This window comes from Tachyglossus aculeatus, unplaced genomic scaffold, assembly GCF_015852505.1.
Source record: "Tachyglossus aculeatus isolate mTacAcu1 unplaced genomic scaffold, mTacAcu1.pri scaffold_131_arrow_ctg1, whole genome shotgun sequence".
Classification (NCBI taxonomy): Eukaryota; Metazoa; Chordata; class Mammalia; order Monotremata; family Tachyglossidae; genus Tachyglossus; species Tachyglossus aculeatus.
The window spans coordinates 321,262-333,341 of record NW_024044860.1 but is presented as its reverse complement, the minus strand read 5'-3'; the positions used below and the strand labels follow the sequence as shown (position 1 = coordinate 333,341).

Sequence of the window (12,080 nt, the reverse complement as noted above, 5' to 3'; positions counted from 1 at the left end):
GCGCTCAATAAGTACGATTGATTGATTGATTGATTGATTTGTGAAGCGCTTACTGTGGGGCGGGCACTCTACTACTACTACTACTACTAATGGCATTTATTAAGCGCTTACTATGTGCCAAGCACTGTAGTAAGCGCAGGGGAGGTGACAAGGTGATGAGGTTGTTCCCCGGGGGGGCTCCCAGTCTTCATCCCCATTTTCCAGATGAGGGAACTGAGGCCCAGAGAAGGGAAGTGACTCGCTCAAAGTCACGCAGCTGAGTGGCAGAGGCGGGATTTGAACCCAGGACCCCTGACTCCAAAGCCCGGGCTCTTTCCACTGAGCCACGCTGCTTCTCTTATAATAATAATAATTTATAATAATAATAAAAATGGCATTTACTAGGCGCTTACTATGTGCCAAGCACTGTTCTAAGCGCTGGGGGAGAGACAAGGTGATGAGGTTGTCCCCCGGGCGGGTCACAGTCTTCATCCCCATTTTCCAGATGAGGGAACTGAGGCCCAGAAAAGGGAAGTGACTCGCTCAAAGTCACGCAGCTAAGTGGCAGAGGCGGGATTTGAACCCAGGACCCCTGACTCCAAAGCCCGGGCTCTTTCCACTGAGCCACGCTGCTTCTCTTATAATAATAATAATTTATAATAATAATAAAAATGGCATTTATTAGGCGCTTACTATGTGCCAAGCACCGTTCTAAGTGCTGGGGGAGAGACAAGGGGATGAGGTTGTTCCCCAGGCGGATCACAGTCTTCATCCCCATTTTCCAGATGAGGGAACTGAGGCCCAGAGAAGGGAAGTGACTCGCTCAAAGTCACGCAGCTGAGTGGCAGAGGCGGGATTTGAACCCAGGACCCCTGACTCCAAAGCCCGGGCTCTTTCCACTGAGCCACGCTGCTTCTCTTATAATAATAATAATTTATAATAATAATAAAAATGGCATTTACTAGGCGCTTACTACGTGCCAAGCACTGTTCTAAGCGCTGGGGGAGAGACAAGGTGATGAGGTTGTCCCCCGGGCGGGTCACAGTCTTCATCCCCATTTTCCAGATGAGGGAACTGAGGCCCAGAGAAGGGAAGTGACTCGCTCAAAGTCACGCAGCTAAGTGGCAGAGGCGGGATTTGAACCCAGGACCCCTGACTCCAAAGCCCGGGCTCTTTCCACTGAGCCACGCTGCTTCTCTTATAATAATAATAATTTATAATAATAATAAAAATGGCATTTACTAGGCGCTTACTATGTGCCAAGCACCGTTCTAAGCGCTGGGGGAGAGACAAGGTGATGAGGTTGTCCCCCGGGCGGGTCACAGTCTTCATCCCCATTTTCCAGATGAGGGAACTGAGGCCCAGAGAAGGGAAGTGACTCGCTCAAAGTCACGCAGCTGAGTGGCAGAGGCGGGATTTGAACCCAGGACCCCTGACTCCAAAGCCCGGGCTCTTTCCACTGACCCACGCTGCTTCTCTTATAACAATAATAATAATAATGGCATTTATTAAGCGCTTACTATGTGCCAAGCACTGTTCTAAGCGCTGGGGAGGTTACAAAGTGATCTGGTTGTCAATCAATCAATCAATCAATCGTAGTTATTGAGCGCTTACTGTGTGCAGAGCACTGGACTAAGCGCTTGTCCCCCGCGGGGGGGCTCCCAGTCTTCATCCCCATCTTCCAGATGAGGGAACTGAGGCCCAGAGAAGGGAAGTGACTCGCTCAAAGTCACGCAGCTGAGTGGCAGAGGCGGGATTTGAACCCAGGACCCCTGACTCCAAAGCCCGGGCTCTTTCCACTGAGCCGCGCTGCTTCTCTTATAATAATAATAATAATAATAATAATAATGGCATTTATTAAGCACTTACTCTGTGCCAAGCACTGTTCTAAGCGCTGGGGAGGTTACAAGGTGCTGAGGTGGTCCCCCGGGGGGCTCAGGGGCTCCATCCCCATTTGACAGAGGAGGGAACTGAGGCCCGGAGAAGGGAAGTGACTCGGCCAAGGTCACCCAGCGGACAAGGGGCGGAGCCGGGATTAGAACCCAGGACCTCGGGCTCCTAGGCCTGGGGTCGGCCCGCTAGGCGGCGCTGTTAGGTCCCCTTTGGAGCTGTGGGTTGGGGGGGTGATGGGGAGGAGGGGAGGGGAGGAAGAGGAGGAAGGAGGAGGAGGAGGAAGGACAGGAGGAGGAAGAGGGTGAAGGAGAGGAGGAGGAGGAGGAGAAGAGGAGGATGAAGGAAAGAGAGAAGGAAGGGGAGGAAGAGGAGGAGGAGGAGGAAGAGGAGGAAGGAGAGGAGGAGGAGGGGGAAGAGGAGGAAGGAGAGGAGGAGGAGGAAGAGGAGGAAGGAGAGGAGGAGGAAGGGGAGGAGGAGGAGGAAAGAGGAAGGAGAGGAGGAAGGAGGAGGAGAAGAGGAGGATGAAGGAAAGAGAGAAGGAAGGGGAGGAAGAGGAGGAAGGAGACGAGGAGGAGGAGGAGTAAGGGGATGAGGAGGAGGAGGAAGAAGAGGAGGAAGGAGGAAGGAGAGGAGGAGGAGGAGAAGAGGAGGATGCAGGAAAGAGAGAAGGAAGGGGAGGAAGGAGAAGCGGAAGGGGAGGAGGAAGAGGAAGGAGGAAGGAGAGAAGGAGGAGGAGAAGAGGAGGATGAAGGAAAGAGAGAAGGGGAGGAGGAGGAAGAGGAGGAAGGAGAAGGGGAGGAGGAGGAAGAGGAGGAAGGAGAGGAGGAGGAGGAGGAGAGGAGGAGGAGGGAAAGAGAAGAAAGGGAAGGAAGAGGAGGAAGGAGAAGAGGAGGAAGGAGAAGAGGAGGAGGAGGGGGGCATTGTCAGGGAGGAGGAAGAGGAGGAGAAGGAGAAAGGGGGAGGAGGAGGAAGAAGAAGAGGGAAAAGGGAGGAGGAAGGAGGGAGGAGGCGGAGGAAGGAGAACAGGAGGAGCAGGAGGAAGAGGAGGAAGGAGAGGAGGAGGAGGAGGAAGGAAAGAGAAGGAAGGGGAGGAAGAGGAGGAAGGAGAAGAGGAGGAGGAGGGAGGGGCGCTGTCAGGGAGGAGGAAGAGGCGGAGGAGGAGGAGGAAGGAGAGGAGGGAAAAAGGAAGGAGGGAGGAGGGAGATGAAGGAGAAGAGGAGGAGGAAGAGGATGAAGGAGAGGAGAAGAGGAGGAGGAAGAAGAGAAGAGGAGGAGGAGGAGCAGGGGGATGAAGGAGAGGAGGAGGAAGAGGAGAAGAGGAGGAGGAGGAGGAAGAGGATGATGGAGAGAGAGAAGGAAGAGGAGGGAGGAGAAGGGGGGAAGAGGAAGATGAGGGAGAGGAGGAGGGAGAAGAGGAGGAGGAAAAGAGGAGGTGGAAGGAGGAGGATGAAGAAGAGGAGAAGGAAAAAAGGAGGAGGAAGAGGAGGGAAGAGAGGAGGAGGAGGAGGATGAAGAAGAGGAGAAGGAAGAGGGAGGAGGAGGAAGGAGAGGAGGAAGAGGAAGATGAGGGTGAGGAGAAGGAAGAGGGAGGAGGAGGAAGGAGAGGAGGAAGAGGAAGATGAGGGTGAGGAGAAGAGGAGGAGGAGGAGGAAGAAGAAGAAGAGGAAGGAGAGGAGGAGGAGGAGGAGGAGGGAGGGGCGGAGTCAGGAAGGAGGAAGAGGAGGAAGAGGAGGCAGGAGGCGGCTGGGTGTGTAGTGTGCACTTCTGGGCTCCTCCACACCGGCCCAACCCACCCAGGTAGGAAGCCCCAGGGGTGTTGTGTGGGTGTTGTGTGGGTGTTGCGTGGGTGTGGGTGTGTGTTTGTGACTCCTAGGGATTTGTGAGGGCAAAGGTCTCTGGGTGTGTGTGTGTGTGTGTGTGTGTGTGTGTGTGTGTGTGTGTGTATCTGTGACTCCTGGGGATTTGTGAGGGCAAAGATCTGTGTGTGTATGTGTTTGTGTGTGTGTGACTCCCAGGGATTTGTGAGGGTGAAGATCTGTGTGTGTGTGTGTGTGTGTGTGTGTCTGTGAGTCCTGGGAATTTGTGAGGGCGAAGATCTCTGGGTGTGTGTATGTGTGAATGTGAGTTTGTGTGTCTGTGACTCCTGGGGATTTGTGAGGGCGAAGATCTGTGTGTGGGTGTATGTGTGTGTGTTTGTGTGTCTGTGACTCCCGGGGATTTGTGAGGGTGAAGATCTGTGTGTGTGTGTGTGTGTGTGTGTGTATGTTACCAACTTGGACTTCCCAAGCGCTTAGTACAGTGCTCTGCACACAGTAAGTGCTCAATAAATACAATGGAATGAATGAATGAATGAATGTGTGTGAATGTGAGTTTGTGTGTCTGTGACTCCTGGGGATTTGCGAGGGCGAAGATCTCTGTGTGTGTGTGTGTGTGTGTGTGTGTGTGTGTATGTCTGTGACTCCTGGGGATTTGTGAGGGTGAAGATCTGTGTGTGTGTATGTGTGTGTGTGAATGTGAGTTTGTGTGTCTGTGACTCCTGGGGATTTGTGAGGGCAAAGATCTGTGTGTGAGTGTGTGTGTGTGTGTGTGTGTTTGTCTGTGACTCCTGGGGATTTGTGAGGGTGAAGATCTGTGTGTGTGTATGAGTGTGTGTGTGAATGTGAGTTTGTGTGTCTGTGACTCCTGGGAATTTGTGAGGGCGAAGGTGTGTGTGTGTGTGTGTGTGTGTGTCTGTGACTCCTGGGGATTTGTGAGGGTGAAGATCTGTGTGTGTGTGTGTGTGTGTGTGAATGTGAGTTTGTGTGTCTGTGACTCCTGGGGATTTGCGAGGGCAAAGATCTGTGTGTGTGTGTGTGTCTGTGTGTGTCTGTGACTCCTGGTGGTTTGTGAGGGCGAAGGTCTGTGTGTGTGCTTGTGTGTTTTTGTGTATGTGTGTATCTGTGACTCTATGTGACTCCACGCGTTGCCCCGACGGTGTGTCCGGGACTCGTGTGTGTCACCGGGTGTGAACGTGTGGCCGAGCGGGGGAGTTCACTTCGACTCAACCGTACATATTGAGCACCGACTGTGTGCGGAGCACTGTACTAAGCGCTGGGGAGAGGACAATCCAGCCATTTTTGTTGTCTGTCTCCCCCGTCTAGATTGTGAGCCCATTGTCGGGTAGGGACCGTCACTATCTGTTGCCGACTTGGACTTCCCAAGCGCTTAGTACAGTGCTCTGCACACAGGAAGCGCTCAATAAATAGGACTGACTGAATGAATGAATAAAGAGAGACCATCCCTGCCCACCATGAGTTGTGTGGGAAGGGGGAGGCCTTAAGTGGGAGTTGTGTGGGAGTTGTGTAGGGCTTGTGTGGGCCGCCGGGCCTGGGTGGGATGATGGTGTGACTTTGTGTGGCCGGGTGTGACTTGTGCCTCGCTGTGACTGGATGGGGAGGTGTGTGCGACTTTGTGCGACCTCGTGTGACTTGTGTATCACCGTGACTGCACCCGTGGGCCCAAGTGGGGAGTTGTGTGTCTCCGTGACTGGGTTGGGAAGGTGTGGGATTTTGTGTGACCGCGTGTGAGGGTGTCGGAGTGGTGTGTCACTGTGGTCCTTTGGGAGTGTGTGACCGTGTGGGAGTTGTGTGTCGCCGTGACTGGGTTGGGAAGGTGTGTGACTTTGTGTGACCGCGTGTGATGGTGTGGGAGTGGTGTGTCACTGTGGCCCTTTGGGAGTGTGTGTGTGTGTGTGAGACTCTGTGTGACCGTGTGGGAGTTGTGTGTTGTGTGCCGTGACTGGATTGGGAACGTGTGGAACTTTACGTGGTTGTGTTGGACTGTGTGGGGCGTTGTGTGTCACCATGACAGGGATGGAAAAGAGTGTGACTTTGTGTGACCGCGTTTGATGGTGTGGGAGTGGTGCGTCACTGTGGCCCTTTGGGAGTGTGTGTGACCGTGTGCGAGTTGTGTGTCGCCATGACTGGTTTGGGAACTTGTGGGGTTTTGTGTGACTGTGCGGGGAGTTGTGTGTCCCCGTGACTGGGTTGGGTCAGTGTGGGATTTTGTGTGACCGCGTGTGATGTGTGGGAGTGGTGTGTCACTGTGGCCCTTTGGGGTGTGTGTGTAACTCTGTGTGCCCATATGGGAGTTGTGTGTTGTGTGCCATGACTGGGTTGGGAACGTGTGGGATTTTGTGTGACCGCGTGTGAGGGTGTGGGAGTGGTGTGTCACTGTGGCCCTTTGGGAGTGTGTGACTCTGTGTGACCGTGTGGGAGTTGTGTGTCACCGTGACTCGGGAAGGTGTGTGACTCTGTGTGACCGCGTGTGATGTGTGGGAGTTGTGTGTCGCCATGACTGCGTTGGGAACTTGTGGGATTTTGTGTGACTGTGTGGGGAGTTGTGTGTCGCCGTGACTGGGTTGGGAAGGTGTGTGACTTTGTGTGACTGCGTGTGATGGTGTGGGAGTGGTGTGTCGCTGTGGCGCTTTGGGAGTGTGTGTGACCATGTGGGGAGTTGTGTGTCGCTGTGGTGGTGTTGGGAAGGTGTGTGACTTTGTGTGACCGCATTTGACCGTGTGGGAGTGGTGTGTCACTGTGGCCCTTTGGGAGTGTGTGTGACTCTGTGTGACCTTGTGGGAGTTGTGTGTTGTGTGCCGTGACTGGGTTGGGAACGTGTGGATCTTTACGTGGTTGTGTTGGACTGTGTGGGGAGTTGTGTGTCACTGTGACAGGGATGGAAAAGTGTGTGACTGTGTGACCTAGTGTGATGGTGTGGGAGTGGTGTGTCACTGTGGCCCTTTGGGAGTGTGTGTGACTTTGTGTGACCGTGTGGGAGCTGTATGTCGCCGTGACGGGGCTGGGAAGTTGTGTGACTTGTGTGACCGCCTTTGACCGTGTGGGAGTGGTGCATCACTGTGGCCCTTTGGGAGTGTGTGTGTCACTCTGTGTGACCGTGTGGGAGTTGTGTGTTGTGTGTCGTGACTGGGTTAAGAACGTGTGGAACTTTACGTGGTCATGTTGGACTGTGTGGGGAGTTGTGTGTCCCCGTGACTGGGTTGGGAAGGTGTGGGGTTTTGTGTGACCGTGTATGATGGTGTGTCACTGTGGCCCTTTGGGAGTGTGTGACTCTGTGTGACGGTGTGGGAGTTGTGTGTCGCCAAAACTGGGTTGGGAAGGTGTGGGATTTTGTGTGACCACATGTGACCTTGTGGGAGTGGTGTGTCACTGTGGCCCTTAGGGAGTGTGTGTGATGCTGTGTGACCGTATGCGAGGTGTGTGTTGTGTGCCGTGACTGGGTTGGGAACGTGTGGAACTTTCAGTGGTTGTGTTTGTGTGGGAGTTGTGTGTCACTATCACTGGGTTGGGATGGTGTGGGATTTTGTGTAACCGTGTTTAACCGTGAGGGAGTGGTGTGTCACTGTGGCCCTTTGGGAGTGTGTGTGTGTGACTCCGTGTGACTGTGTGGGAGTTGTGTGTCACCGAGGCTGGGTTGGGAATGTGTGGAACTTTACGTGGTTGTGTTTGTGTGGAAGTTGCGTGTCACCATGACTGGTTTGGGAAAGTGTGGGATTTTGTGTGACCGCGTGTGATGGTGTGGAAATGGTGTGTCACTGCGGCCCTTTGGGAGTGTGTGTGACTCTGTGTGACCGTGTGGGAGTTGTGTGTCGCCATGACTGGGTTGGGAACTTGTGGGTTTTGTGTGACTGTGTGGGGAGTTGTGTGTCCCCGTGACTGGATTGGGAAAGTGTGGGATTTTGTGTGACTGCGTGTGATGTGTGGGAGTGGTGTGTCACTGTGGCGCTTTGGGAGTGTGTGTGACCGTATGGGAGTTGTGTGTTGTGTGACGTGACAGGGTTGGGAACGTGTGGAACTTTGTGTGGTTGTGTTGGACTGTGTGGGGAGTTGTGTGTCACAGTGACTGGGTTGGTAAAGTGTGGGATTTTGTGTGACCTCGTGTGATGGTGTGGGAGTGGTGGGTCACTGTGGCCCTTTGGGAGTGTGTGTGACTCTGTGTGACCATGTGGGAGTTGTGTGTCGCTGTGACTGGGTGGGGAGGTGTGTGTGACTTTGTGCGACCGTGTGTGACGGTGTGGGAGTTGTGTGTCGCCCTGACTGGGTGGGAATGGGGGTGACTTTGTGTGATCGCGTGTGAGTTGTATGTCACCGTGATGGGGCGGGAATGTGTGTGACTTTGTGTGACCGTGTGTGAGTCGTGTGACACCTTGACTGGGTGGGAATGGGTGTGACTTTGTGCGACTTCGTGTGATTGCGTGTGAGCTGTGTGTCACCGTGGTAAGGTGGGAATGTGTGTGACCGTGTGTGAGTCGTGTGGCACTGTGACTGGGTGGGAATGTGTGTGACTTTGTGTGACCGTGTGGGACTTTTTGTGATCACGTGGGGCCCTTGTGTGACTTCTGCGTCCCCGTGACTGGGTGGGAAGGGGTGTGACTTTGTGTGACCGTGTGTGAGTTGTGTGACACCGTGACTGGATGCGAATGGGTGTAGCTTTGTGTGGCGTTGTGTCACCGGTGTCTCGGTGACTGGGTGGGAATGGGTGTGACTTTGTGCGACTTCAGGTGATCGTGTGTGAGTTCTGTGTCACCGTGATGGGGCGGGAATGGGTGTGACTTTGTGTGACCGCGTTTGAGTTGTGTGTCTCCGTGACTGGGTGGGAATGGGTGTGACTTTGTGTGACTGTGTGTGACCTGTGTGGCGCCGTGATGGGGTGGGAATGGGTGTGACTTTGTGTGACCGTGTGTGACTTTTTGTGATCTCATGAGGCCCTGTGTGACTTCCGTGTCGCCCTGATGGGGTGAAAACGTGTGTAACTTTGTGTGACCGGTGTCTTGGTGACTGGGTAGGAATGGGTGTGACTTTGTGTGACCGCGTTTGAGTTGTGTGTCGCCGTGACTGGGTGGGAATGGGTGTGACTTTGTGTGACCGTGTGTGACCTGTGTGGCACCGTGATGGAGTGGGAATGGGTGTGACTGTGTGCGACCTTGTGTGACCGTGCATCAGTTGCGTGTCCCCGTGACTGGGTGGGAAGGGGGGTGACTTTGTGTGACCGTGTGTGACTTTTTGTGATCTCACGAGGCCCTGTGTGACTTCTACGTCGCCCTGACGGGGTGAAAACGTGTGTGACTTTATGTGATCTTGTGTGAGTTGTGTGTCACTGGGATGGGGTGAGAAACTGTGTGTAACTTTGTGTGACTTTATGTGCTTGGGTGTGAGTTGTGGGTTATCGTGACTAGGTGGGAATGTGTGTAACGTTGTGTAGCCCTGTGGCACTTTTTGTCAAGCGCTTAGTACAGTGCACTGCACACAGTAAGCGCTCAATAAATATGATTAGATGAATGAATGAATGAATGAGTGAATGAATGAATGAATGTGATCGCATGTGGCCCTGTGTGACTGCTGGGTGGGAATGTGTGTGACTTTGTGTAGCGCGAGTGATTTTGTCTGAGTTGTGTGTCCCCGTGACTGGGTGGGAAGGGGTGTGACTTTGTGTGACCGTGTGTGACTTTTGTGATCTCATGAGGCCCTGTGTGACTTCTGTGTCGCCCTGACGGGGTGAAAATGTGTGTAACTTTGTGTGACTTTATGTGATCGTGTGTGAGCTGTGTGTCACTGTGACGGGGTAAGAAACTGTGTGTAAGTTTGTGTGACTATGTGATCGGGTGTGAGCTGTGTGTCACTGTGACGGGGTGAGAAAATATGTGTAACTTTGTGTGACTATGTGATAGTCTGTGAGTTGTGTGTCACTGTGACGGGGTGCGAAAATGTGTGTAACTTTGTGTGACTATGTGATAGTGTGTGAGTTGTGTCATTGTGACGGGGTGAGAAACTGTGTGTAACTTTGTGCGACTTTATGTGCTCGGGTGTGAGTTGTGTGTCATCGTGACTAGGTGGGAATGTGTGTAACGTTGTATAGCCCTGTGGCACTTTTTGTCAAGCGCTTAGTACAGTGCACTGCACACAGTAAGCGCTCAATAAATAAGATTGGATGAATGAATGAATGAATGAATGAATGAATGTGATCGCATGTGGCCCTGTGTGACTTCTGGGTGGGAATGTGTGTGACTTTGTGTATCGTGTGTGATTTTGTGTGACTTTGTGTTGAGGAGATGGGGGAATGTGTGTGAGTTGATGTGATTGTGTTTGTGTGTGAGTTGTGTGTCGCCGTGACTGGGTGGGAACGAGTGTGACTTGGTGTGACCTTGTGTGACCGAGTTGTGGGTCACCGTGACCGTGTGTGCCCCAGTTGTGTAACTTTTTGTGACCTCGTGCGGCCCTGTGTGACTTCCGTGTCGCCGGGACTGGGTGTGTGTGTGTGTGTGACTCTGTGCGACCGTGTGTGAGTCGCATGTCACCGGGACCTGGTGGCAATGTGTGTGGCTTTGTGCGACCTTGTGTGTCGGTGTGTGAGTTGTGTGTCACCATGACGGGGTGGGAATATGTGCGACTTTATGCGACCTTGTGTGACCTTGTGTCAGTTGTGTGTCACTGTGACCTGGTAGGAATGTGTGTGGCTTTGTGCCACCGTGTGTGACGGTGAGTTGTGTGTCACCCTGACGGGGTGGGAATGGGTGTGACTTTGTGTGACCGTGTGTCAGTTGTGGGTCGCCTCAACTGGGTGGGAAGGGGTGCGACCGTTTGCGAGTTGTGTGTCACCGTGACCTGGTGTGAGTGGCTGCGACTTTGTGCGACCTTGTGTGAGCTGTGTGTCACCGTGACCTGGTGGGAGTGGGTGCGACGTTGTGTGCGGCCTTGTGTGACCGTCTATCTTGTGTGACTTGTGTGAGTTGTGTGTCGCCGTGACTGGTGGGAAGGGGTGCGGCATTGTGTGCGGCCTTGTGTGACCGTGTATCTTGTGTGACTTGTGTGAGTTGTGTGTCTCCGTGACTGGTGGGAAGGGGTGCGACCTTGGGCGACCGTGTGTGAGTTGTGTGTCACCGTGACCTGCTGGGAATGGGTGAGGCCTTGTGCGACCATGTGTGACCGCGTACCAGTTGTGTGTCCCCGTGACTGGGTGGGAAGGGGTGTGACATTGTGTGACCGTGTGTGACGGGGTCGCCCCGACGGGGTGTGAATGTGTGCGACCGCAGCTGTGTGTGAAAGTGTGTGTGTGTGCATGGTCTGTTTAACTTTTGTGTGACCGCATGGGACAGGGTGTGTGTGTGTGTGTGTGTGTGTGTGTGTGTGTTTGCCTTGGGGTTGCCGGTCCGGGGTTCGAGGATTTGGGGTTTTTTGGGGGGGAGGGGAGAGTCTATCTGTCTCTCTCTCTCTGTCTCTGGGTCTCTGACTCTGTAATAATAAAATAATAATAAATAATAATAATAATAATAATAATAATAGCATTTATTAAGCACTTACTATGTGCCAAGCACTGTTCTAAGCGCTCGGGAGGTCACAAGGTGATGGGGTTGTCCCATGGGGGGGGGGGGGCTCCCAGTCTTCATCCCCATTTCACAGAGGAGGGAACTGAGGCCCAGAGAAGGGAAGTGACTCGCCCAAAGTCACCCAGATGACAATTGGTGGAGTCGGGATTTGAACCCAGGACCTCCGACTCCAAAGCCAGGGCTATTTCCACGGAGCCACGCTGCTTCTCTTAATATATATATATACATATATATATTATATATAGCATGAGATATCATGTATTATAATAATATAATGTGTATCATATAGTATATATTAATTATTACAGTAATCAATGTAAGTATATATTGTTATATCAATACTATGTGATGCACATTATATTATTATAATACATAATGTATTATATTGATAATTATACTAATTAATATATACTATCTGCTACACATTATATCTGCACACAGGAAGTGCTCTCTCTCTCTCTCTATATATAAAATACATTGATTATTATAATGATCAATATAAACACAGAGATACAGATATATATTTATATAGGTATAGATACATATTAATATAATATAGTATATCAATACCATATGATCCACACTATTTTATTATAATATATAACATATTATATTAAAAATTATAATGATTGATAGAAGTATTATATATTATAATACTATATGATACACATTATATTATTATGATACCTAATCTATTTATTTATTTATTTTACTTGTCCATATCTATTCTATTTATTTTATTTTGTTAGTATGTCTTGTTTTGTTCTCCGTCTCCCCCTTTTAGACCGTGAGCCCACTGTTGGGTGGGGACCGTCTCTAGATGTTGCCA

At 51.9% G+C, this 12,080-nt stretch overlaps 1 protein-coding gene across 1 annotated transcript in view; it reads right to left on the bottom strand.

The window, feature by feature from the left end:
• Positions 1–7,398, bottom strand: part of LOC119922937 (cyclin-dependent kinases regulatory subunit 2-like) — a 30,097-nt gene extending 22,699 nt beyond the window's left edge. Inside the window, exon 1 of the mRNA XM_038742556.1 lies at positions 7,364–7,398. Within this exon, the coding sequence (XP_038598484.1) occupies positions 7,364–7,398 (35 nt within the window). The remainder of the gene's footprint in view (positions 1–7,363) is intronic.
• Between the last annotated feature and the right edge of the window lie 4,682 nt (positions 7,399–12,080).